Raw genomic sequence first — 27,166 nt, 5'->3', positions numbered from 1 at the left:
AAAATCTGTTATGAGCGGATTAAAAAAACATCACAGAAGCGAAACACAAGACAAGCTGAAGTTTTTGACTGTTTTATTTCTCAAACATTCGAAAGGATTTGACTTTTCTTTTGACACTTTTATTCAGGTTCAAATGAAGGAAGATCATTTTTGTACAGACAGAGAAAGACGATCGAGCATTGTTATGGATCAGAAGGAACTGCAGCAGCATATGGTCTGACAGTGGGTCTGGTGATCTCATCCCTGTATCTAAAGGCAGTCAGGATACTTTGCTAGCAAGCACACGCAGGTCTGTGCAGCTCTTCTAGTGTATGCCTCCCCAGACCATCACTGACTCACTGCCACACCGGTGCTGCTGGACGATGTTACAGGCAGCAGAACTTCTGTTCTGTGTTCCCTTTATTTATTTTAACATTGCATATTGCAGTGTTTCCCAATCCAGGGCCTCAGGACCCCTGCATGTTTTTTATAGCCAACCCCACCTTAACTTGATGAGGAAGTTTGGTAAGCTGACTCGGGTGTTTTGGAGAAGGAGCATGTCTAAAACATGAGGGTGGGGGTCCTGAAGACCTAGATTGGAAAAAACTGGTATATTGTAATGTACATGATGACTGAGGATCCAAATGTTGGCATCAGGAGGCAGAATCCCAACAAGCTCTCGCTTCATTTAAACAACCCAGGAAATCCGAGAAACTAAACTCAAACCAAACAAGAAACTATGAAAGGTGAAACAACAGACAAACATGAAAGAGCTGCAGGAAGGACCTGAGAAAGAAAAAGCAAATTTACAGTTAGATGTGCTGCGAGTGTGTGAAGGCACTGGTAATCAAGCAGCAGGATAAAACAACTGAGGACATTTGTGAACAAGCGCCAACCATGAAAACTGAACATAATACATGATAAATGAGTCCCCTTTAAACCTAACCTATTTAGATACTAAAACTACATGTGAGGAAGAGAAAAGTAGCAAGATGAGCATTAAGTGATGTAGACTAAACTGTCACAGACGAACACAGCAAACTTGCTGATCCTAAACAAAAGCAGTTACCATGAACCGAAGCTTACAGGTACAACTTCTTCTGCTGGGTTGACTGACCCATTCAGACCATCAGCTCTTTATCTATCCCATTTCTCAGACTTTTTACTTGTTATTGTGTTTTTTACTTTATATTTAATCTGCTGGTGAATAAAGACTCATCACCAGAGAAATGAATGCTGACCTGTTTGGAACAAAATAATCTATTTTCTGTTGCAAACCAGTAAAACAGACTTTTCCTTAAAAGGAAAGCATTAATACTTTTTCATTTGAGAAAGAAAACTGCTGCTATAATCATTTCTTCACATTTTGTTCTCTTTGACAGCAATAAATTGTTTCAGTTGCTATTTTCTTGAGGATTTAAGTTTAAATTGTGACTAGAAAGAAGTAAAGAAAGAAGAAATGGTAGACATTTCCTTCATCAGAAGATTTTACTTTATTTTCAGCACTTTGAGGGCTTCGCACTTACCTGCCACCATGTCAGGTGGTGTCATCTATTCAACAAGGTGTTGGAAACATTCCTTTGAGATTTCTGTCCTTATCGACACGACAGCTTCACACAGTTGCTGCAGATTTTCCGGTTCCACATTTATGATAAAAAATCTCCCAAAGCTGCTCTGTTGGATATATGTCTGGTGACTGTGGAGGCCATTGGAGTACAGCAAACTCATTGTCATGTTCAAGAAAGTCGTTGGAGATGATTTGAGCTTTGTGACATGGTGCATTATCCTGCTGGAAGTAAGATGCTACACTGTGGTCACAAAGGGCCCGATCGCTTGACGCAACCTTTCTCCACTGGCTCTCTGAACAAGAGAAAAACTGAGCAGGCAAGTCTTTTACTCCTGATCATCCTGGAACATTTACATGGATACAGGAAGACAGATTGGATACCGCACCAACACGTCTTTTACCAAATCCCAGCAGCGTGCTGAAACTCTCCAGCACTAACGTACCGGCTTCCAGCTAAGCAACCCAGGGCCACGTCCTGGTGTGTGAGGTGGAGGCTGGATGAGTGAAGGTCAAGCTTCCTGACTATTCTTGTGGAGTACGCAGAACTTCCCAACTTTCCTCAATGCTATGACAGCTTCTAAAGATCCCTAGAAACACCCAACATGTCTCCCATTTTCAGCTTCAAATGTTTGTTTAAAGTTTTGATTTCCAGCCAGAGAACGCGTATACACATGCTGGAGAAAGTGTGTGTACAGACTGATTTGTTACTGTACATTTCATCTGAAAGCCCGGCTGCATAGCAGTGTGCAGCACAATCCCAAACTAAAGTGCATGTTGCTGAACTAAAATTCTTTCAGTCTGAGATCACCAACCAGCAGACTTAGCCAGGTGATATGAATTCCAGGCGCAGCCACCATCACTCACAGCCTCATAGACGTGTTATAGTCAGTCTGGCATTTTGCTGAAAGTGCAAACCAGTTGTAGGTTTCTCTCATCATATATTCCAGACTGCTTGGAAGAAATTACATCACTTTATTAGTTGGTGAATTAGTTGCAAACTAGGCTAATTCTGTTTAAGCAGAAATAATTTCTTATAACCATGAAACTTGAGCAATTCCAACCATATTTTTTGATATCCAGACTACATTCACTCAGGACAGAAACTATTGCATCTGATATGACATAAACATCAGCGCTGAGAAGCTCAACAAACCCCAGGTAGGGACTGACAAACTCGCCGTGTTTCTGTGAACACATATACGCAGAGGAGCTTTTTCATGACTTCAGCAGTGGTTTTATCCAGGTCGAGGAATGTAAAGACTCTCCAATATCATCCCTTCACTGAAATGTGCTGCTAGAAGAGATTTTATAATGGGTGCACACTTGGACCTGCATGTTGAACATGCCTATCTAAATCTGACAAGTCATTTGACTCTGCAGAGCCTGTGTGATTGTTGAAATGAAGGCCATGTCCACACAGAGACGAGTTTAGGTGTTTTCTTGGTTTTTCATTCAAACTGAATTAAACTGGACATCTTTTATTGTCCAATTTCGGTGAATCTGAGTGAATTGTAAGTTTCCTGATCTTAGCAGACAAGAGTGACCCTGACGGGATCTTCTGCTGCTGTAACTCATCTGCTTCATATTTGGCCTGGATGTGTTGCATGTTCAGAGCTGCTATTCTGTTTGTCTACCAGTCTGCCTATTCTCCTCTGACATCAACAAGACAATTTGGTCCCAGACAGCTGTTGCTGACTGGATGTTTCTTTTTCAGACCATTCTCTGTAAACCTTATTACTTTAATGCTGTTTTTTGGCTGATAATTGTGTTTGTAAGAGACATAGATGAGGAGGAGGTGCACGGTGTGTTAGTGTGTGTGAAGTGTGTGTGGCAGAGGTGGTGGTTTGCGTGTGATTGGGCGTGTGCATGCACGGAAGCATATAAAGGCACAACTGGGAAACAGATGAGACAGTTAGGATGGGGTAGTCACCATAATTTTGTTGACCACTATTCATTCATTCATCATCTCCGTCTGTTTATCTCACTAGTTAAAACAATCCATTTATCCATCCTAGATGCACTGTTATAGCTCGGGAAATGAAATAAAGGTACATAAAACGCATCCCTGGATCTTAGCGTATCTGTCGGAGAACTTCCTTGCAAAAATAAGCGAACCAGAGGACCCGACCCATTCTCTCAGCGGCAAAGGTGGTTTGGAAGCCGCCAACACTGCTTCGTGTTATTAATCAGTTGAACAGGTAGACCTAATGAGTAGGCTACCTCTGTTCAACAGTAATAATTAAAAAGTAAACAACAGATAATAAGAGTGGTGTGTTAAGCAACTTACATTGATATTTAACAACTTTTTCATACTTTTAAAAGTTTTCTTATGTAATAAAACAAAAAACCAGAATGTCACTGTAAAATCTTTTTGTTTCTTTTAATTAAGGTCACAAAAGACAACATACTGGCAGAAGGCAGAAGGAAACAAACTAAACTGATTGTACTTATTTAAAAAAGGAAAAAGAAATATTAATAACAGACAATCTGACTGGATTGCTCTGAGTCTTAATGCACTGATGTAGACAAGGTCAAAATGATTCAGCTGTTCCATTAAAGCAGTACCATACTGGACGGTACGACCCAAAACCTCGATCTTTAAATCCAAACACATGGACAAAGAATGTCTCCATGTTTTCATTAGTTATTTTGTGAGGTTTGTGTGGGAGATGTTTACATCCACAGTGGATGACTGACCAATCAATGCCCTGCAGTGTTTCAGCGTCACCATATGGCACTGCCTCTGCATGCTTAGAACACAGGCAGAGGTAGCACACCGCTCCATGGTACTAGCTATGACGTAAACCTAAATGTGAAAGAATGTCATCTTTACCATACAGTAGCATGTTATGGAAAAGCATTCTGCAGTTTCTGCTGTGTTTTTGAAGCCAGAACAAAATGTAAAATTCTTCTCCACACATATGACCAATTTTCTGAATCTTAGATCCATATTTCCCCAACAGAGCACTTCACTCAGATTCCAGGTTTACTTGTGGTTCCCGGAGTCTCAAAGAGTAGAACAGCAGAACCTTCAGTTCCCAGACTGGAACCGGCTTCCAGTTTGGGTTTGGGAAGTAAACATGCTCTTTAGCTTCATGATCAGGTTTTAAACTTCTCTTTTCTTAATAAATCTTATGGTTCAGTCTGACTTGGTGAGTCTTACAGGCTGTTATAGGCCGAGGTTGCTGGGGAACATTCCATGATGCACTTAAGATGATTTACTGACATTATTGTGATTAACTTGTTCTTTCTCAACAGGTGTCCCTGGTACTGGGTTACTGTGCAGGTGGACCCCTCTTTCCTGCCTTTTCCAGCTGAGCCAGATGATCTTCCTGAGTCTGGTTGTGTTAGAAGTTTTTCTTCCTGTTAAAAGGTTGTTTTCCTTTTCACCGTCACCCAACATCCCAGTATAAACCCAACATTATCGGACTGGACAAATGACAACGAATCAGAATGGACTTGATTTAATGGGATTATCGTTGGACTGAAAGGGATTATAGCTGGATTGGAGTGAGATGAATTGTGGCTGATATTTAGCTAAATCACACTGAACAGCAGTCTTTTGTTGGTGGTGAAACTGTCTGCATCTGCAGCAGCTGGAGGACATCATCAAAGTCTTGTTTTGGGACAGACATGGACTTGCTGCATTACTGTCACTTCACTTTGTCCAAGTCAATGGTTGTGATTGGCTCCTCCTCATGGACTTCCACGCCCCCTGCTGACTGACAGCAGGAGTGCTGATGATCTTTCCAGTCCTGCGGAGGAACGATAACATGTCATGTTTTTGTTCAACATACATAAACATAAACTCACCATCAGGATCTAAAGTTTGCAAACATCTCAAGGTAATACTGAACTCGTGAAGTTAGATCATACATCAGTCTCATGTCTCACATTAATGCCGGCTCTTGCAAACTTACTTCAAAGAACTTCCAGCCTTTGTTTATTTGTTTTTATGCAGATATTCTATTTTTTTCAAATATATTTATTTACTTTCATTCACACTCATGTATTTATTTCCAATTATTCATCTTTATTAGCTTGTTTTTTATTAGGGTCCTCACCATGCGAAGTATGACAGGGCCCTATTGTTTTCCAAATGTTTATAATTCTCCTCGTTCTCAGCAAAACTCGGCCATTTTTGACCCCCTTAGCCCCCATGAATAAGTTACAAAACTTGGCACACACCTCACGCCCGGCGAAAATAGCAATATTCTAGGGTCCGCATGCACGCCAATGCGAAAACGCCTCGACGGCGCCCCCTAGAAACGCCAAAAATGGCCCCTAGAATGGGGTCTCAAAAGTTTAGTTTGACGTAGGACGACGAAATTCGGTACACATGTCTACCACCTCAAGACGAGTAGAAAAGTCAACACCTGTTGTCATGGCAACAGGCTGTCCGCCATCTTGGCGTTTGCGGCCATTTTTTTGCCCGTTTTTGTCAATTTGGGCGCATCGCATTTGAACGAACTAGTCTGAGGGGATTCATGCTATTGGCTCCACATTCGCCATGGAGCTTCGTGACAAGATGGGGACAAAAAGTTATTCAAATCTTTCTGATAGGAGAAAGCGTGTTACCGTGGCAACCCATGGAAAAAAGCGTTCTCACCATGAAACACGGTTCACTCATATCTTCGCAGAAATACATCCGATTGGAACCAAAATTAAAATAATTCATGTTTGGTAGGTCCTGAACGCATTCTAATATGTATTGTGGGGGGGGGGGGGCCTAGGGGCCCGATCGCCTACTTTGACCTAGGGCTACGTAATTTGGTACACATGTATAAGTAACCAAGACGAGCAAAAAACTCAATTAACCACCTGTTACCATGGCAAAAGGGTGTCGGCCATCTTGGTGTTTATGCCATTTTTATCACTTTAAGCGCATCGTATTTGAACGAACTAGTCTGAGGGGATTCATGCGATTGGCTCCATACTCAGCAGGAAGCTTCATGACAAGATGGGGAGCAAAAGTTAGTGAAATCTTTCCAATAGGAGAAAGCATGTTACCGTGGCAACCCATGGAAAAAAGCCTTCTCGCCATGAAAGGCGGTTTGCTTATATCTCTGCAGAAATGCATGCGACCTGCACCAAAATTAAAATCATTCATATTTGGTAGGTCCTTAATGCATTGTAATATGTATTGTGGGGGGGGACACATTTTGGGGGGGGGCCCGAGCGTCTACTTTGAGCTAGGATTACAAAATTCAGCACACATGTATATGTACCCAGGACGAGCAAAAGACTCAATTATGCACCTGTTACCATGGCAACAGGGTGTCCGCCATCTTGGCGTTTTCGCCCAATTGTTTCTCTTTATGTGATTTGTATTTCTCCATTAAACTTTACTGCCTCTGTGGGTCCTTAACATGTTGCATTATGAGAAAGAGGACTCGGGTGGAGGGTTTGGCATTAGGCAAAGACCCGATGGATGCCGCTTGGGGCTTTAATTTCTTTTATATTCAATTATAATTAATTTTATTCCAGACTTTTTAAAAAAAAATTTCCTCCCCCCCCCCCAATTGTAAAATTCTGACATAAAGTGCTTAATGAGAATCTGAACTTTCACCGTCTTTCTTCCCGCCATATTGATCGAACTTTAGTTTTAAATGAAAAAGAAAAGCTAAGCCTAGTTTACAGACTGTAATTCCAGGTTAGAATTAACGAAAAAAAAAAGGCTGTAAAGTCTGTAATGTGGACTACATAACTGTAAAATTATTATAGTAAACAACACATTTACAAGCATACAAGCCTTATGTATTTGCAGCTACACACATTCTACACCAATATTTCAGTGCAATCTGAATTAAAATGGTAATTATTTCAATCTAGTCTGGTTAGTCTTATTGTTATCTGTTATCTGCGGTGAAATGTGAACATTTGTTGGTTGTTTTGTTCTTTAAATTTTTCATTTATCATTTTAGATTCACTTTTTATGATGAATAAAAATACCTGATTAGACACAATGCAAATATCAAACCAGGATTTTATGATTTTATTTGATTGTATCAACACTGAAATTAAGTAGATTATGACATGTTTTTGTCATGTTTTTTAAGAAAACAAAATATCAATTTTGATTAAAAAATTACTTTGATATCAAAGACTTTGATTTGAGAGATGAATATGAAGGAATGTTTTGGAATAATTATGGTTCAAAATGCCATCATTTATTGCTTAAAGTTAATCATTAATGCATTGCCCTTGTTAATCTTTAACTGCGCATTGCTCCTAGTTTTTATTTATAGGTAGTGATGAGGTTAATCTGAGGCAGCATGACATCAGCATTCCCGCTGGATGCCAATTAACCTGGAAACAGAATTAAAAGGAATAAAATGTCCAAATTAATTTGTATTCAGTCATTCCCAGATTTGACAACCCACCCACAGTTTTTAACAACTGTGGTGGTATTTATTAATCTTCCAAATGTTTAGGTCAAAACACAAAGTGCAGAATTTTAAAAACACACACACACACACACACTCATGACTGTATATGTAGAAAATGCAGGTCTCAAGTCTTACCTTCCTCTGACAGAATGTGGAGCAGTAGTTGACTTTATGGCAGCCTGTACACTCGCTCATCGCCACCCGACCACAGTTCACACACATCTGCTGCAAGTGACAAGGAGATCGTTTAAATATAGCACCCACATTTACTGTATGGGAATTATTTTCATCCTGGTAGTCTGCTATGTTTTATCAAGGAAGTGACACAGAATAAACACTCTCATTGTGGAACAAGTTCTCATTTAAACTCTTTTTGGTTGCAAATTTAAAACTAGAAAAACACTCACACAGCGCAAACCTCTGCCAGGAGCCACAGTTCTCCCCATATTGTAATTATTTGGTCTCTTCCTATGATGGAAGGGCCCCTATTTTTCATATTCTGGATCATAGTATCTGGAATGATTAATTTACCTGGATCAGTCTTTGATACATTTTACAACCTGTTGAAAGCTTGTCCTGTATTTTTTCCTAAGTGCTCAGACCATTTTCGTTGGAGTTACGTGCACAAATGTTGAAAATGGCCCTGTCTCACAATGTTAAAGAATCCCTTAAAAAAGATTCCAGGATCCAAAAGGTGATCTGGATCACCACCAAAATTTGAATCAGTTCTTCCTTTTCACATTCCCAAAAACTCCTGAAAATTTCATGAAAATCCGTCCAGAACCTTTTGAGTTATCTTGAACACAAACACATAAACGCCAGCAAAAACACAACCTCCTTGGCAGAGGTAATCAATCGTGCAACCAATCTGACCACAAATACATAAAAACCCTCACCTTTATGTGTAATACACATCTATTTCAATGATTGAGAACAAAAGACTGGTTTACATTACACGAGTTCCAGTCGAACTATGAAGAGATATTATAATGTCCTTTGTGGGTCTGAAGCACAAATTACACTCCCCATCAAAAATAGACACTTGGACTGGACGAAGCAAACAGGTTAGAGCCTGAAGGGAACTAAACAGCTGTGTAGCCTTTAGAAAATCACTTATCAGTGAAGATAATCACAAAAAAGGACTTTGTTGTACCAGGGAGCATGGAGTTAGCTCTCTGGAGCAATGGAAGATGGTCATGTGGTCCGATGAGTTCAGATTTACCATCTTACAAAGTCATGTTAGCATCAGGGTAAAAAGAGAGTACTGACGTCTTCACATCTGGATTTGCCACAAAGTCGAGACCAAGAAGAACTTCTTCACAACAGTGAAGTGCAGTGCCACCCTAATGGTGGCTAATTCAGCAACCATCTTGTATCCTGTCTCTTCTCTGACATTTTTTGAGACAGTAAATGTCAGTCTGATGCTGACTTTTTCCTTATATCTTGCTGTGTAGCTTTCTCTCTCTTTCCTTCCTTCACTGCCCCAAATAATGTCCTTTGGTATTTCTTTGCTGAGTCAATCACGGCGTGCACTTCAGTGAAGCCAGTGTGTGATAACCAGTTGTTGCTGTGTGATGTGGTGCCATCAAGCAAAACGCAGCTGTAACACGGTGGCACAGAATAATGAGAGGTGCAGTTTCTTAGCCTCAGGATGCCGCAGACAAATGTCGACGCCAGGAAAGTACATGACAAATATTAATTGTTGTGTTGCCACAGTGAATCATTGCTCAGGTGAATTGAACCCCTACATGACAAATATCAGTGTGCCATCAAAATGATTTAAGAACAGATTTGTAAGGTCAGAAAGTCCCACAGTGCTACTTTAGACACCTTTCCAATCTGTGGGATGAGCTGGAGAAGAGTTGGTGCAGTGATCCAACTCTTCCACCTTCACCACAAGATCTTGGAGAAAAACTTTAAAAGTTCTCTGAAACGATGCCGCAGTTAATATTGTTGTAATCAAAGCAAATGGCGGTCCAGTAAAATAGAAGTTACTTTCATTTTGATGGACAGAAGAAATAACAACATTGTGATTAAATTGCAGCTGTTGAGGCTGAAACTGACGGAGGACAACTGCTCACCATTTGCATTCTGGCTGATGTAGGATGAAGTCTTTCCCTTCAAGTAGAAACTACAAACCAATACGATGTGAAATTGGACTTCTTCAGAAATTTTGCTAAGTGTGAATTTAAAAAACGGTGTCATACATTAATGATGATCTCGGTGATGTCAGAGCTCCTCTTGGACTCTGCGTCATCTGGATGCTGAAACGAGAGCTGGTTCTGAAATGGCTGCGTGAGCCCGCACTGAACACACACACAGAAACACAAACAGATAAATAATGAATTTATGTAACGTTTATTTCAATCATCTCAGCCAGTGTCTGTGTGTGAGCTCACCTCCTTCCTGCCTCCCTGACCTTTGACACCTGCTGCGTCCCCTGCAGAGTTTTTGGCCTGTTCGATGAGAGCCTTCAGCTGCTGCACATTGTTCATCAGTGTGTTGGCCAGCTCCTCCAGGTATACCCAGGTGTTCTTCTGCCCTTCGTTTACAGCAGTCCCTGCACCCCCCATGGCCCCCACCTCCAGCTTCGTCACCAGTGTTGCTGACGGAGATGACGCTGCTGCTGCCATGGCGACTTTGGCTTGAATTGGCTGAGGAGTCACGGCCAACGCTGGTAATGCTGTCAGCACTGAAAGGTACAGGAGGAAACATGGGACAAATCCTGTTACATGTCCTGATAAAGCCTCCAAATGTCTTGTTTTGTCACACTGGGTCAGACAGTAAAGAGACCAGTAAGTTTTGCAATCATAAAAGACTAGGTGAGTTTAACCAAACAAAACACATCCAGATTTGTGAGGGTATATGAGTTTCCTCCTGACCTACATAGAAGATATGATGTGTGTTAAACCAGTAGTAGTGGACGACCGAGCTGCAGGGATTTAACATGTAGCTTTTCACAGATACATCAGTGTTGCATGTTTTGTCATTTTATTAAAGTGTTACAATCAGAGACAGTTTATGATAAGAGTAAAATGACATGGATGCGATCTGTATGAGGGTACACGATGTTACCTTTCCACTCGTTCTCACTGATGTAATTCAAGTCAATCACGCCCCACATTGCTTTCAAATAAAGTTTCATTAATTCATAAAGCTTTGCTTATTTACCTGTGGTGTCACATCCATATCATCTGTTGTGATGTGAAATTGTACTAAATAAATAAATGAATACATAAATAAAATAAAATCATGAATTAAATAAATAATATTGTTGAATCTTTTTTTTTTGTGCAACATTTTGATGCTGGGTTGACTGGGCTGGTGGGGGAGGGGTTGTAAATGTTTAGATTCTCAAGTTGACAAATAAACAGTTGGACATTAAAATGGTAAAGAATCCAGCAGGTGCTGAGCTTAGGAAAGAGGATAGAAAGAAAATGGAAAAAATATCTGCCCATCTGCATGAGTATCATGCATATAATGAAAGCGTTTAAAGGGAATTAGTTTATTAGCCTCTTGCTGTGTTGCTACTTATAGACTGGACTGCTGCAGTCTAACACAACTAAAAACTATATTAATTTGAGGCCTCATGTAATACCATTAATTTCCCTGTGATAGTTTGTGTTCAAATCCAGGGGTTTGAATAACTTTGCATTCTGTGTTCAGAAAATGTTATTTTCCAAAGCAAATCATGAGTCTGCATCAAGTTAAAGCAACACTACAAAACTTTGGCAGATTTTCTCAGTGAGGCGCCTCCTCACATTGCCTAATTCAGCATCCGTCTTTCCTCTGAGATCTCTTGAGCCAGTAAAAGTCAGTTTGATATTAACTCTAATCTCATGTCTTGCTCTATCATTTTCTCTGTTTTCGTCTCTCTTTTCACCCCCTTATCTCCTTTACTATACAAATGGAGCCTGTGGGACTTTTCAGCCTCCATAACTTTCATAACTCTCCATGCTGCCGTTAAAAATTTTAATGTCAACCATTAGGCACATAAAAGGAAACTGGAATCAAGTTTCTATTTCAACAATGAAAAATTCTTTGTTATGATGTCAAAGCAAAAAATGAATAATTTCACAGGCATATTTCCATCAAGTTTGAAAACCCACTGAGATATTGACTCAGTTAAAAAATATAGTTTCAACACTAGAAACAGAGCAAACTATGTTAGTAATATTATTGTGAAAGGAAATGGTTTCAATCACAGACTCAGTTAGCTTTAGTCTTGGTTTAACCTTATCTGTATCATCTGTATCAACTATTGTCCGTTTGATCGAACGGATGAAATGCTGAGAAGCATGGATGCTTTATACAGCTGTAAAGTGTTGGTTTTACTTGTAACATGCCCTCAAGGTTGACAATATCTTTGCAACACTGCACGCGTATTTAAAATAATAAACTGTGCTATTCATGTCTGCTGAACAGCAGCAAGGACTTTGTTGAAAAGACATTAAATTCATTTCTTTGTGTTTTGATTGCTGGCCTGACCAACAAATTACAACAAATTAGTAAGTAAAAATGGTTAGATTGTTGTGCATTAGATGTTACTGTGAAATAATAATAAAAAAATAAACAAAAAAAACCTACTTAATAGCTACTTCTAAGCTGTCTGAATCCAGATGTGGTTGAAAATAAAGAAATATACTACAGGTGAAGGAGCGAATGAATTGCATCAGCGAAGGATCCCACCTGTGGTGCTGGCAAACATCTCGCTCTGTGCTGCAACGTCTGAGATGATGGCAGCGGTGGTGCCATCTGCGGTTGAAGGTCGGTCAAAGGTCAGAGTGCCGGAGGTGGTGAACTGTCCAGCTGGCGTCACAGTGACTGTTCAACGGAGAACAGATGTGTCAGCAATGTTTGAACAGTCACTCAAGTTTAAATGGACTAATTTGAGTTTTTTTAAACTTTAAAACAATTATGTGTGAAAATGTTGATATTTTATTCATTCAGATCAGTGATATCCTAATAATGATTAAAGCAAGTTGTAGTTCATGCGCTTGAATTAGATTATGTGACTTGTCACTTCCATTTCATTTTGTGTGCTAGCCACTAATTGACTAACAGGAAAACTGTTTTACTGAATATTTCCTGTTGTCATTTGGCATTTAATGATCTAAAACTCTCCACTTTGTTAGTGTATAGTTTGAAGAACTGAAGCCAGTTCCCTGATGATGTGCTGACGCTGTTAGTGGTCATGTGGTTCTTTCTTGACCACAAATGTGAGAGAATGATAAATAACTCCACAAACCTCCCCCACAGTTTCAGTAAATCCTGGAGGAAAACCTGAGCAGGATCTAAACTATGAACCTTATTAATGCTTCTGTTACAGCTTCTCACTGAATCTTTCCTCCTATCGTAGATCAGACTGAAGTCATGGGACATACATGTGGTCCCCGGAGTCAGTGTGATGTTCTTCGGGGAAGGCGGTTCCTTTTTGGCAGGGATACCAGGGGGCTCGTTGTCCTTCTTCCTCCTTTTGTATGGGACAAAGAGACGAACCGGGCCGGTCTGCAAAACACACCGATAGCAACACATCAAACCAGAGATGATGCCATTCAGATCAACAAAAAGTCCTGTTTGGCATTTTGGTTTTTCTGCAATATGCAACACATTGTTCTGCTAAAATCTGCTAATTTTCCCACACAGCCTGTTTGCTTTACCAGTTCTTGAGCTGTGTTTAAAGCTAAAGTGTAACCCTTCTGTATGCGGCGGAACTGACATGGATGTGATGATGAAAGGTATATTTCAATAGACCGGAGAATTCTGCAAAATATAGTTATATGATCTGAAGCATCAAATAACGCTAGAAATGTATACGTTTTATTCCTTGCAGGTTGATCCATCTGTGGAGAAGCATAAGCTGTCTATATATAGAAGAGAAAGCAGGAAACAGTGAAAACAACATCAGCTGGAAAAGAGCTTCTCAGAAAGTAGTTAAAAGGGTGTGACGATTTTTCTGGAGCAGTAAGAGTTTTCATTATTGTTAATAAAGTAACGTAGACTTTTTAAATGGACCAAAAGAAAATAAATCAGCTTTGTTTCAACCTGGGACAAGAGCATTTTTGATGGAAATGCAATCTCCATCACAGTGATTGATCAAGATATGAAATAGTGTTTATAACAGGTAAAGGGAAATATTGGATAGTTCAAGGCACACACACACACACACACACACACACACACACACACACACACACACACACACACACACACACACACACACACACACACACACACACACACATCCTAAAAGCCAGAGGCAAATTAACTCCCAGTAAAAGAAGAAAATGACAAGGAGAAAAATGTTACCATGTTGACATTTTCTGCTGCCAGGGAGTCTCCCTCCTTTGCAACCTACCAAAAACAGAAGCAGAGAAAGTTCTGATGTCATAATCATCCAAAAAGCATCCTGAATGATCACAGGAGAGGATTCATGTAATCACTGTTTCATTCATTTACTTGTCTTTTCCAGATAAAAACCTGTTTCTGCTAAGGATCTCACGATTACTTGAATTCACAATAAGTAGTGGTATTAAAACAGCATATTTACTCCATCATAAGGATCAGTGCAACTCACACACAAAACTATTAGAGGTGTGTTAGAGTGGGGAAATATGATAAGCTTTTTCTTCCACACAAATGAATTAATTCTTGCTTCTCGCGTTGAACTGGAAAGATGGCTCTCTAGCCTGTAAAGCATGACATAGATGAGTTGCGGTGAAAAGGAGAGAATACATGGAATATGCTGTGATGGACAGGCGACCCGCCTAGGGTGTACCCTGCGTTTCACCTGCTATTTGCTGGGATGGACTCCACCCACCCTGAAACCCTGAATTGGACAAAGCGTTGTGGAAAGTGGATGGAGGGATAGTGTTGTGAAGTTAATTAACACAGAACACATTTCTCTGAGTGTAATTGTAACAAGAAAATGTATAATCCCAGTGCTGTTTACTCACCGGTACCAGATCATCACAGCAAGCTGCACAGGTGCAGGAAGCAGCGTGTGGGTTTAAGATCCGCTCCTGATAACATACAAAAACACCAAAGTTTACAGTACGGGCAAAACTGAAGTCAGAGTTTTTCGCTACGAGTCAGATAATTTCAGTTTTTTCAAGTAAGTGGGATTTTTTTTTGTAACGTTTACTACCTGTATGAGGCAGAGCAAAGGTCTGCCAGCATATCGGATGCTCCTCTTCCAGTCTTTACTGCTTGCTCTTCCTGCTAGGCCTTCAAACTCGGTAGGAGTGAACCACTGCTCGTTGTGTTTGATGCAACGGCCTTTACCCCCTGAACAACACAAAAGGACGGTAAAATACTCATGAGTTTACTTTACTTCCTGAATGGAAGAATGAAATCATATTTCATCCCTTTGTTTCTGAGGTTAGAGTGGCTTCATCTTGTCATTCTGAATGTCTGCAGTTTGTATGATTCATGACCTGAAAATGAGGCAATGGGGCTTAACTGGGTACATGATGACATGCAAGCATTTTATTCATTTAAGAAAAGATTGAAGGCATGCCACAAGTCTTTATCAGAGCAGCGGCAAACAAGGCCATTCAGAAAGAAGCTCAGAGAAAAATCGATCAAAAACAGTTAAGCTGAATCTAAAAGCTGCCCTTAACAAGAACCGGCCTGATCTGGAGGATTAGGTTTGTAGAGAGGCTTCAGTTCACAAGTAAGCTTAACTTCTTCCTGAATGTTCTGCCGAAATAAATTAAGCATATCTTCACAACAAGAGCGGTGTGTATAATTTTGGTCTTTAAAGAAAGCTGAGACATGTGAGATTAATACAGAAGAGTCAAAATCAAGATATGTTACTGTGTCAATAAACCCACCGGGAACAGAATAGGAAACGTAAATGTATCTCTTCCTAAAAGGAAACCACGTTATTTGCAGATACCTATGCTGACAGAGCAAACAGAGTAGTACCATTAGAAACCGTGAGAGCAGTGTTGAGCGATATCACTGATGTGCGATCAACAAACGGAACAAAGAAGAAGCTGCATTGTATTTAGTGGCTGTAGAGAGCACTGCTGTGTAATGCGCTACCTCTTTCTAAGAATGTACATCATCACTATCACCATGACCATGTTTGCAACTGTCTGAAACTGATGTCTGAAGCTGAAGGTGAGCTCTAGTCTGCCCTCTGGTGGATGTGTTGGCTAATTACAATGACAATTGGAAGGGGTACATGAAAATATGACGAATGAAACCTTCGTACCCATTTATATACATAGAGGGACTATAAATGAGACATAACGAGGACATTGCTGTTCTCATGTTTTTGTTACATTCTCATATAAATGCTTGGGACTTTTCATAGTTTTTTTTGCACAGACTGGACTTTTTTTTTTTTTTTTTGGACTTTGCACAGATCTCATGCTGGACCCTGAACACTGACCTCTAGAAGACGTTAAGGCAGGGGTCACCAACTAGATTTGGGCTGGGACTACGTAACATTTATTTCCTACAGTTATTAATATATCATATGTTATATATTTTATATTATTATAGTTAAATTGAAACTGTAAAATATGTTGTTTGTAAACTGTAAGTGTTTTCATATTTTTAACATTGTGTGGGCTCTGTTGACCTGTATTGTTTACCAATAGAACAATAAAAGTCTGAACCTTGAAATTGACTGTGTGTATGAAACAGCTGCTTTACCAGCTGAACAAAAACACTTAAATGAACATTTAGCTCCAACAAAACCAGTTATTTTTCTCGTCTTTTTGTCTGGTATTTTTGATCCTGAAGTGCAACATTTCTTTGACAGTTAACTAACCACTACTACCACTACTCCGCTCTGTTGGCCCCCAGCTGTTGAACTTTCTGCCCCCAAACCAGCTCGGAAGGCTGAAAGAAGGAGACGCTGCAGCTAGCTTCGGGGTAAACTCACTTCACGCAGCGGCCTTGAAGCAGACACTAGACTCTTCTGGAACTAGAAGACCTGTGTTCATTGCTACAGCTTATAGTATAACATTCACTGCTAAACATGTGATTTCTCACTGCTGACTTTCTCTGCTCCCGACGCAGCTGACATGCTGTGCAACTCTCTCTCCTCTCTGTAGCTCAGCCGTTCTTAAAGGGGCCACGCTGTTCTTTAAACACAATGCTGTATACAGTACCATGTCTGCACACTGACAAATAACTCCTGCAATAAGTTTTTATCAATATAATCTTGTAGGCAGATATTATTGTTAGTGGGCCTATATGCTAGTTGCCAACCGCTGCGTTAAAGGAAGGAACACTGTGTGAAAAGTGTTAAAATCACCTGATCCTAGTCGATTCTTGTACAGTATTCCGCTGGTGTTCCTGCAGCGAACCGGTAGCTCATTGTTGTACACCGAGGGGTCCCAGTTGTATTTGGAGCAGGAATCTTTGTCGCTGGATGGAGTAAGTGGAGTGGGAGGAGTCTGCGGGCCTGGAGGATAAACAGAAACATGGAGTAGTTATAGTTATGGTCATGTTTTATGAGCAGCTTCTCAGGCAAACACAAACACACACACACACACACACACACACACACACAGATTCACCTGATGTGATGGTGGCAGCAGACTTGAGGCCAGTAGCTTCTACGATGCTGCCGTCAGTATGAACCACAATGAGAGTGGCCTTCTGGGTGCTGAGACCCTCACTCAGCTGGAGAGTGGTCCTGCCACTCTGTTAACACACATTCACAAATATACAAAACACAGTTGTGACTTAGCAAAGACATTTTCCAGCTACTGTTTGACAGCTGACCTCAAACAGTTCAGTGGAGGACTGAAACAGTTCAAATGAACATACAGAAATACAAAAATGGCTCAAACAACTAACTAATGTACCAGTAAAGTATACAAATAATATATATTTCTATTACTTTGTGTTTGTTTCAAAGTTTATTGAAACACAGCTGCAAAACAGCACTTGTGGCAACACTGACTGCCAGTGTGGTGAAAGGATTGCATTCCTGGGTTGTTTAAAAGATCTGTCTATGTTGTAAACATGGAATAGAAAAGGACAGCATGTGCAGACATATTCGCTTTGGGAAACAATAAACAGCTGTAGCAGAATTACTTAAGCTCATCCAGTGCGGATAGAGCAAAAGACACACCATTAATGATGAAATAAAAAAAATAAAAATAAAAAAAAGCAATAATAAAATAAATAAATACAACTGAAAAAATGGCAAAGTACATAAATAAAGGTATTCATACAGTTAAATGACTAAAATCACAAAGAAATGTCAATTTGTCACATTTTATAAATTCATAGATGTGTTTGGTGTAATTTATTTGCAGATTCTTGGTCTGTTGTGCCATTTTTATATTTCTGTGTCATGTTTGAATTTAGAAGTTTCTGTCCTCCAAAGTTAGAAAAGTCTAAAACTAAAAGTAGACAAAGAGAAAACAGTTTCTTTGTTTTGTCATTTACCACCTAGAGGATAAAATCTTTTTAAATCGGTTAATGCAATCTAACCTTTCTAACAAACACTGTAAATATCTATTTCGCTTCTATTTTTTTCCATGTCACATCTAAACCCCCCCCAAAATAAGGTTTGACATGAAAAACAACTACTTAAACAAAAACTGAGCATTGATGAATTTAGCTGTGAACATGTACAAACGTGTGAAATATAAGAGGAGAAGCTGCATTTATCAGCTGGGGACAGTGAAGTTAAAGAAAATAATTTAAAAAAAAAAAGACTGGCAGTCATTTAAGCTGCCAAACACCTGCTGAAACATCAAACAAGATGAGGATGTTCAAGATGAGAGGCTGACCTCTAACATGATTATTTATCTATGAGACAATCTTTCAGTATATTCTGTGAATAAAAAGAACAGACTGAGCATGTGCAGCCATCTGAGCACCACTGTGTTACCTACCAGCACATGTTCAGGAAGAGTTCCAGACGGCGCAACTGTTGAGGTGAAAACGTTGTCCTCTGCAGCTTGAACATCCCTCACTGTCACTGTTGTCACGCCTGATCCACAAGAGATTCAAATGATCAGGTGGACACTTAAACATTCAGATTTATCTGCTGCTCCCCCCCACAAACAGCCTGTCAGTGCAGCCGGGCTCATATCCCTGCCCTTTAGTGCAAGTCACACCATGGTTATTAATAAAAACACTTTAAACACTTGGACCTGAGTCTTCAGGCACACTATATTGAAAAATCAACTTCTCTGCAACCTGCAAGAAAAAAATGGCAGAGTTCCGACTGACTTAAAGATATATTTAATTAACTTTGATGGAAAAGAAAAACAATGCTTTTGCATCACCTTTTGTTTCCTCCTTAGTACCGCACAATGATAAGTTCCACAGCTGTTCTATTACAATGTTTAGCAACATTGCAGCTGTTTAATAGATGCTTTGTGTAAATCTGACCTAATTAGGTTCAACTTGCCAAGCGTTGCATGTGTTGTTTCTATTCATGTGGCTTTAGTTTAACTGCAAGTTGTGATGATACAACACAGAACAATCCACATTAAAAGGTGCAGCATGAAAAAAAATCAAAAAGGTCAGATACAGAAAATGTTAAAATAATTTTTAAAACTATTTTTTCTGCTGGCATCTAACGGCTGGACGAGAAATCAATTTTATTGAATACTTCGAATTTGCCATTCATAATTTATGATATATTTGATTATGTTTTCCCCTTGAAACTGCTCTGTAAATGCTCTCCTTGTGCTTCCAAAGTTAGCAGCAGACTCAGCCCCCCAATTGCCTGTTTCCCACTGAGACAAGCAGGCACATACACACAAACGCATGCACACACACACACACAAAGCAACCAGCAAAAAGGGGTTCATTCCTAAAATGTTAGCGCGCTGAGTTATTAGGGACTAGATTGTTGTTTTGCTACCTTATACTCTGAACATTGTAGAATTAATTTTAAAGGTTGTTCTTATCAAAGATGGCTGAACAGGAAATGTATCACTTGCAACTGGACTATAGCAGCACACACAACCGTATATATATACACATGTATGTATACATGTATACAGTATGTCTGCCCTGATACCATACACAGACACCTGCATGCACATACAGGCGACCACACTTTCATCAGAGGACAGTGTGTGCATCAGAAAAGAAGTCAACTAGCTAAAAACCAGACAAAGTTTTTATTGTTTTTTTTTGTTTTCAAAACTTTCACATGGAAGGTGAAGACAAACAATCTCTTACTGGTGTAACCTCGAGAACACCATGTCCATCATGGAAACCTGCACAGCTGAACAAGCTGAATCCACCATCATTGTAGTCAAAAGTCTGTTTTCAGGGGCTGCTGTCCTGCAGGTTTTCAATTTATCCCTGTTCCAACACACATGGCTTCCATTAAATGCAGTGGTGTAGTGCAGGGTATATGCGGATATACAGAGTATACCCATTTATAATCCTCTAAGATCCCTGTGATGCTGCTTTTACGATTAACTTGAATTAAGATAATTAAAAGGACCAGAGATGGACATGTCTGCACTATTAGATTCCTATACATTGATACTGAATCTACAGTGTCTCAGCTATATTGTGGTGTTTGTTGGTTGTTTATATCTTAATTTTTCTCTTGAGGTGACAAAAATTCCAAAGAATTTTTCTGGATTGTTATATCCAGAATTTTGCAGGATCCAGATCCATTGTTGATATCTTGTAATACTTGTTTGGTACTTCTGCATTTTTTTGACTAAGCTCCCTGACCATTTATTGTGGAGTTATATACGTATTTACTAATAATTGGTTTGTCTTGCAATGATGAAGATCCTTCAAAATCACTCCCAAAATAAATGGAATCCAAGTAAGACCAAGACCATTATCAGAAAAATAATCTGTCCAGGAGTTTTTGCATAAAGTTGCTGACATAAAAACACAACCACAGCCACCTCCTTGCGGGAGGCAATAATAGGGTTTTGATATGACAAAATGTGGAAAAAGCAAAGCTGTAAATGCTTTCATTCATATCAACTATGAGTCGTACATGTTGCTTAAGTCATTCCTGAGTGGTTTCTGAAGTGTGTGCCAGGCTCATTACTTTACTGAAAGAAGATAATCTGGGATTACTGTTGCCACGAAAGAGTGTATATGGTCCACAGTGTTTAGGTTGGTGGGACGTAATGAACTGTGTATTTAAACACAGTTCTATATAACAAGGTTTTCAGCCTTTTGTTCTGCAATAGCTCTTCAGCAGGACCATGCAAGCAAACCATGCAGATTACTGGACCATGGGCAGCCCAATGGTTTACATGTTATGACTAATAAATAAATGCAATAGTACATTTTTATACAAGAAAATTGTAGTTTAACTTTTTAGCCAACACTAAGCAGTCCAGTCATATATTTTAGCAGCGGAGTCAGCATTTTAACATTAACTTTTAGGTATAAAATTAACATCTTTGACCCCTGACACAACCTTTCTGCACCAAAAAAATACTAAATATCAGACATTTTAGCACATGATGGAGACAATGTTCAGACCACAGGTGGACAAGTTGAGTCCGAGAGAGCCACAGTCCTGCAGGTTTAGGATGTTTCCTTGCTTCAACACCTGATTCAAATGACTGGGTCACAGAGCAGAAATGCCTTGATAAAGCTGGTAAATCCATTTTATTTGAAGGTGAAGCCTGCAGAAGTGCAGCTCTTTCAGAACAAACTTGCCTACCTCTGGACTACACCAATAAAATCACCAGTCCGCATTTTTATTTATTTATTTTTATTTTACGTGGATTTGTACACATTTAGGAAGGAAAACTTGCTTCTGTCCTGTTGGTGCAACTTCTGCTTGTTTGTGTTTGTGACAGAAACCCTCCCCCAACACGTAGGCTACTCGATTGATTTAATTAAGTAAATTCACTTTACTGCTAAATTACAGAACATTGCAAAAATATCTTGAACTGATGTTTGTTAGTTCTGAATGTTTATCACAGGCGAATCTGTAAATACTATTTAAGCTGTTGAAGATGAACGTGGACCCTTTAATGACAGTGATATTGTCAAATGATACAATAATTAAACAGAGTTTGGAGGTACAGTCTACAAATAAGCAGTAATCGTTATTATTTAAAGGCTCTGTGTTGTATCTTAATGTGAGAAAAGCTCTTGGTTAACTTTTAATTGATCTAAAACCTGGGGCTGACAAGCGTAATATAACCATCACGCTCCTCCTGGGGTCCTCCGTAGCAGCATCGGCCTACTGCTGCCTACCTGCAAATGCAGCCTCGGCCTCGTCTGGGTTCGGCAGGGACTCGGCTCCCAGGTCGATGTTTCCCGGTTCCGCCATCACAGACATCGTGGTAACTTCGGCCTCCGACTCCGTATCCGAGCCCACTTGTTCCACCGAAGGCCCGCCGATGGGCGGTTCATCCAGCCCGAGCGCCTTCGTGGCCGAGTCTGCCTCGTCCATTCTTCTGCCAAACGACAAGAGCCGAACGTGTCCGAGCAGCCGCGGGAAATAGCAGGGTCCGAGCTCAGCCGAACCGGGCGCAGGCGTGACGGTGGATTCGTAATAAAAAGTAACAGCCAAAATCAAAGATATTTGCAAAGATATTTGTAAGGGAATGCAAATAAGTGAGGCGAGCTAACCCAGAGAGAAGGTCGCTCATTGCCTGTTTTTTTTTTTTTTTTTTCACTGGGTACGCACCATTCACAGTCGGGCAACCCGGGTGGGCGGAGTTATCACTCCATTGAAACGAGCGGATCAGCCGGATGACCCTCTCAGATCCGACGGCTGGTGTGGCGAGACTGCCTCTTCTCAATAAAAATGACGCGTTGCCTTTATTTAAGTTCAGTGGATAGCTTTGTATTATTTGATTCCTAAATGTGCTGATTTTATTATTATTTTCAGCTGATCTAAGCAGGGAAGTTATGTTCATGTCATATTGCACGAGCTCTTTCCACTGGCACTCTCTCCACCCATTAAGTGGCAAACTTCTCATCCAACGCTCATTGTCCGGTTGAACAAAAAGGAGCGGACCCACTCAGTGGTGGTACGCCGGAGAAAGCCGAAATTACACGAATTTCCACGAAGTAATGCAGCAAAAGATTAAAAAAAAAAAAGAAAAAGAAATACATTACAAATATTCTTTGAGGTTTAAGTTTCCAGTAATTTAAAAAAAAAAAAAAAAAGCATCTTTTTTGTGTTTTAAGGACATGGAGAACATAGAGAAACAAAAATATGTAATACCTGTTTTATTGATTTCTAACTTAGTACCATTTATTTATCAAAATAGCTGGTGTGAAAATAAATATATGCACATTTTTAATAAAGATTTTACCAAAATGCAACAGAACCTAGCTTTTGTCAGTAAATCGCAAATCATTTTAATGTACAACGATGTGAAACAATTCCCATCACCATCTCTGCAGTTAAACTATTTATATGTATGAAAAATTCAATGTAATGCTGATCATGCTGTTGTTGATCCGCTGTCCTGACAGCTGATCTAAAACTCTATGCAACCCTTTTTAATCTCTTTACTGTTTCACTGACTGTAAAATAAGAGTAGAACATTAAATCGCAGTTCCTCAGGACAAACCCTCCTAAATTACAGTACAGGTCAAAAGTTTGGACACACCTTTCCATTGTGTCTAATGGAAAAGTGTATCCAAACTTTTAACTGGAAGTGTATATATCGGTACACGAACCATTTTACTTATGTGTTTGTTTTGACTTGATTGACAGGAAGTTACATGTGCTTTAAGTTAAACCTCACCCTCATAACAGCACTGAGGATTTAAAAGAATGAAAACAAACAAGCAAAAAAAAAAAAAAAAATCTTTCAGTTGCACTTTGTCACCCTTTCACTTCTGCTTTTCCCCCAAATCATGCACATTTTGTCAAATTTTGATATAAAAAGACCTAAAAATGCTTTATAGTACAGTCTGAAGCTGACATATAGGTAATGTATTATGAATCACATTTAGGGTAACTTCAACATTTAACACTCCTACTTGACCTGCATCTGTATTAGCCCAGATTTGGGCTTCATGGCTGCTGCAGGAAAGAACAAAACCAGTCCTTTGCAGAGGATTTTTTTTCTCTGAGACTCCAGAATCTTATCTGAAACTGCAAATTTCCCCTGGTTAGACAGTTCATGTCCACTACTGAGCATCAAGTCAGCTTAATATTTTCTGTCTCATTCAAGTTTTTTTTCTTACTTTGGTCTGTTCCTTTACATGAGAAAACAATGTTATAATGTCATAAGCTCTAGCAGATATAAATGCATAGTCTCTACAGGTTCAGCTCCACATCCTGATGGGTTTCTGTTTTTCCAAGTCAGCGTTGGATCCTGGAAACCAGGTAGTAAAGCAAAAAGAATACGAGGACCAGCCCCATGGAAACATAGCAGAGGAGGCGGCGATTGTCTCTCCCAGACCGGACCATGGTGGAAAATCTCTTCACACTGCCAGTCAGCAAGCCTGTGGCGCTCAGGAAGTTTGAATCCTTAAAGAGTGATGAGAAGAAGGTTGGTTTTTATGTCATGTATGTCAATCATCTTTCTCACTGATAAATCTCTTCTCCTGTTTTATAATTGAAGAAAAAAGACAACTACCTATCAACACCAACTCTGCTGATTTTTATTATTTGGATTATTTAACTTAAATGTCTTTGAATGCATAGCAATCTCTGTTGTGAATTTAGAGTCACAGGGAAACAGCCTCTATGAAAATAAAACAACCAAGTCTTAAAAAAAAAAAAAAACTACAGCTCCAGCTAGGCTATAAATTTAAGGTCAACTGGATGTGCTGCTTTTAAATGTAATTGACATCCACAGACAAATAAATACCTGTATTTAACACTTCTTAGGTTAATAAAGGAAGGACTTGCCATGTTGTCGAGGTACTCGTTTTGATCATCAGCTTCTCTGTCAATGTCATAAGCCAACTGTGAGACCCAGAGAAAGAAGCCTGTGTTAAAATAACCGCATCTAGGACAACTTTATATAATCCTTTGAGGAAAGTAAAGAAATGTAACATCAAATTACATCATTTCAATGTCAAACTACAGATAGAAGAAAGAATGTAATCAAGCTCAAATATCATGTGGAAGTCAAGAGCTTTAAAACAATTTAAATAAAGAATTGCTTAAATTGTCATGTAATAAACATGCAGAGGCAGCTAGTTCCATCATTTTAGCACTACAACAACAAAGACACATGTCTCCTTCAAGAACTAAAAGTCAATAATCACATTTCAGTCATCAGAAACACAAAATGACGTGTCATTCTCACCAATTAATTCCTATATATCAACACAATAACAGGCAACTTATAGTGGTTATGCTTGTCAAATGGCAAATGACTTAGGAACATTTAACTCACACATTTAACTGACTAAAGAAGCTAAATTAATCCAGAAAAGCTATTTTCTATAATCGTAGTAGTGGACACTTATAGCTGGTTGTTACATACAGATTTCAGTCGGGAGACTTTGGTAGCGAGGTTCTCAGCGATCCGTTTGTTTTCAGCATCCAGCATGTCATCAACAGAGCCATGGCCTTAAAATACACAAACAGAAGATTAGAAATAATGCACAAGATTAGAAATGATGGTCCAGACTTGCAGTTGTTGAATAAATGAACCTAACAATTTAAGTAATTACAATAAGTACTTGTGACATTGCTAATGATAAGTGATGTGCTTTGTTTAGCAACCTCGTTTGCAATAAAATATGTATTTATAAACTAAGCAAACAGGAAAAAATGATCAGTTTCAGAACAATTCTATTGTAAATACACTGATATGACATGTAGCACACATGACATGTGCATGTTGACTTTTACTATACATGATGGAGCTTCTATTGCTCCTTTCTCAACTTCTTTAGGAAAGATAAAACATTCCAATTGGTTTCTAAAAGCACTTACAGTGACTGATATAAATAACCGCGAGCAAATAGTTTGGGATGAAAATATTCCTTTATCTGAATATATTTGTGAACCTGTTTAAAAACACCAACTTTAAAAGTGTATACTATGCCATATTACGTGTCCTCACGAGAACGATGTTAATTTAGCTCAACTCAAGAACACTGCAAAAGCAATTGTAAACATAAGCTTGGTCTGATCCTTGTCAAGAGTGATTGTCATGTCCCAATCTCTCCTAATGTTTATTTTATTGGAAAACTATGATAAAAACTGTGTTGATACTGCCTAAATTGATACTGCCCCAAAAGTTGATGGTTTCCTTTCAGTAGCGTTAACTTTCATTAAAAACCAGCATAAAATACACTTAACTGACAGCACCAGCGACACTTACTTAGTTTAACTTTACATATGTTTGTAACAATATTAATCTTTTAACTTCCCTTAGTTTGGCTTTTTCACAAGTTAGGAAAGTGAAGCTGTAAGCAAACAACTCAAGCCAGTTAGCTGCTAACAGCTAGCTTAATCAACAGCAAATCTTAATTAACTAAAGAAGTCTGATCACACGCGCCTTGTTAAAGTTGCTCCAGTTTAACCCTCCATCCATACATGGATAAAACATTCACTCTGTGCTGTCAGAGACAAAAACAAGTTCGATATTAACAAATGAATACGTGTAAAAAATATTATACCTCTATTCCAATCCGCCATGATGTTGAGTATGGTGATGTCACGATCAGCTGTACGGATCACGTGATCACAACGGAGCTGACGTTAGTTTGGGTTTGTGCGCATGCGTAGAAAAACCCATTGACGCAATCAACTTCCCAATCAGCGTAATTGCCATGGTAACTCCAATTAATCTGAAACTATGGCGCCATAAACACAATTCTGAAGCTGCAAGCAGTTAGTTTATGTGTTAAATTGCAGATTAATTACACATTACTCAATAGAATGTAGCTCAAAAGAAATTAACTTAAATGTTGTTTTTATTTCAGTTAAGAGAAAATGTACTTTTTAATGCAGGTTTTTTTTTTTCGTTCTATTTTCCCAAAATGAGCTCTTAAGGTTGTTTTGGAACGTATTGTAAAATTAGGTTATTATCATCCACCATCATGTCATGTTTTGTTTAACTATGAAATTATCAAGTTATAGCTAAATGTTAGATATTCATGTAAGTAATCTACAGCATACTGCTGAAAACATTTCATTCTAGAAGTGTAACCCACCTATGAAAACAGCATGAAGTAGCATATTTATTTATTCATAAATTACTGTGATTTTCTTTTTTTCAATTCATTTTAATTAATCCTCTAAAGGAACAAATAATTCTAATAACTGATGAAACATAAAGTAACATAAGGCTAATAATAAAGTCCATATAGCTTT

The 27,166-nt window shown here is 39.1% G+C and overlaps 2 protein-coding genes across 3 annotated transcripts; both read right to left on the bottom strand.

The window, feature by feature from the left end:
• Positions 1-4,904: 4,904 nt before the first annotated feature.
• deaf1 (DEAF1 transcription factor) lies at positions 4,905-22,355 on the bottom strand (the record flags this gene model as incomplete). Of its 2 annotated transcripts, none has more annotated exons than XM_079255722.1 (13): positions 4,905-5,301; positions 8,071-8,157; positions 10,143-10,241; positions 10,335-10,627; positions 12,625-12,759; positions 13,320-13,443; positions 14,245-14,289; positions 14,892-14,957; positions 15,083-15,222; positions 17,210-17,359; positions 17,475-17,601; positions 18,807-18,904; positions 22,120-22,355. In XM_079255722.1, the coding sequence occupies 13 exons, from the start codon at positions 22,316-22,318 to the stop codon at positions 5,200-5,202; spliced, it is 1,665 nt and encodes a 554-aa protein (XP_079111848.1). In that variant the 3' UTR covers positions 4,905-5,199. The 2 variants fall into 2 exon arrangements, with proteins under 2 accessions (XP_079111848.1, XP_079111847.1); XM_079255721.1 differs by having other exon boundaries at positions 8,071-8,160; positions 22,120-22,318.
• Positions 22,356-23,230: 875 nt separating this feature from the next.
• On the bottom strand, positions 23,231-26,488 carry bet1l (Bet1 golgi vesicular membrane trafficking protein-like; the record flags this gene model as incomplete). Its single annotated transcript, XM_079248866.1, has 4 exons — positions 23,231-24,358; positions 24,743-24,799; positions 25,326-25,411; positions 26,470-26,488. The coding sequence occupies 4 exons, from the start codon at positions 26,486-26,488 to the stop codon at positions 24,191-24,193; spliced, it is 330 nt and encodes a 109-aa protein (XP_079104992.1). The 3' UTR covers positions 23,231-24,190.
• Positions 26,489-27,166: the final 678 nt, after the last annotated feature.

This window comes from Telmatherina bonti, assembly GCF_933228915.1.
Source record: "Telmatherina bonti genome assembly, chromosome: 2".
Lineage (NCBI taxonomy): Eukaryota > Metazoa > Chordata > Actinopteri > Atheriniformes > Telmatherinidae > Telmatherina > Telmatherina bonti.
Note: the sequence above shows the minus strand (reverse complement) of the source record. Positions and strands in the feature narration are given on the sequence as shown.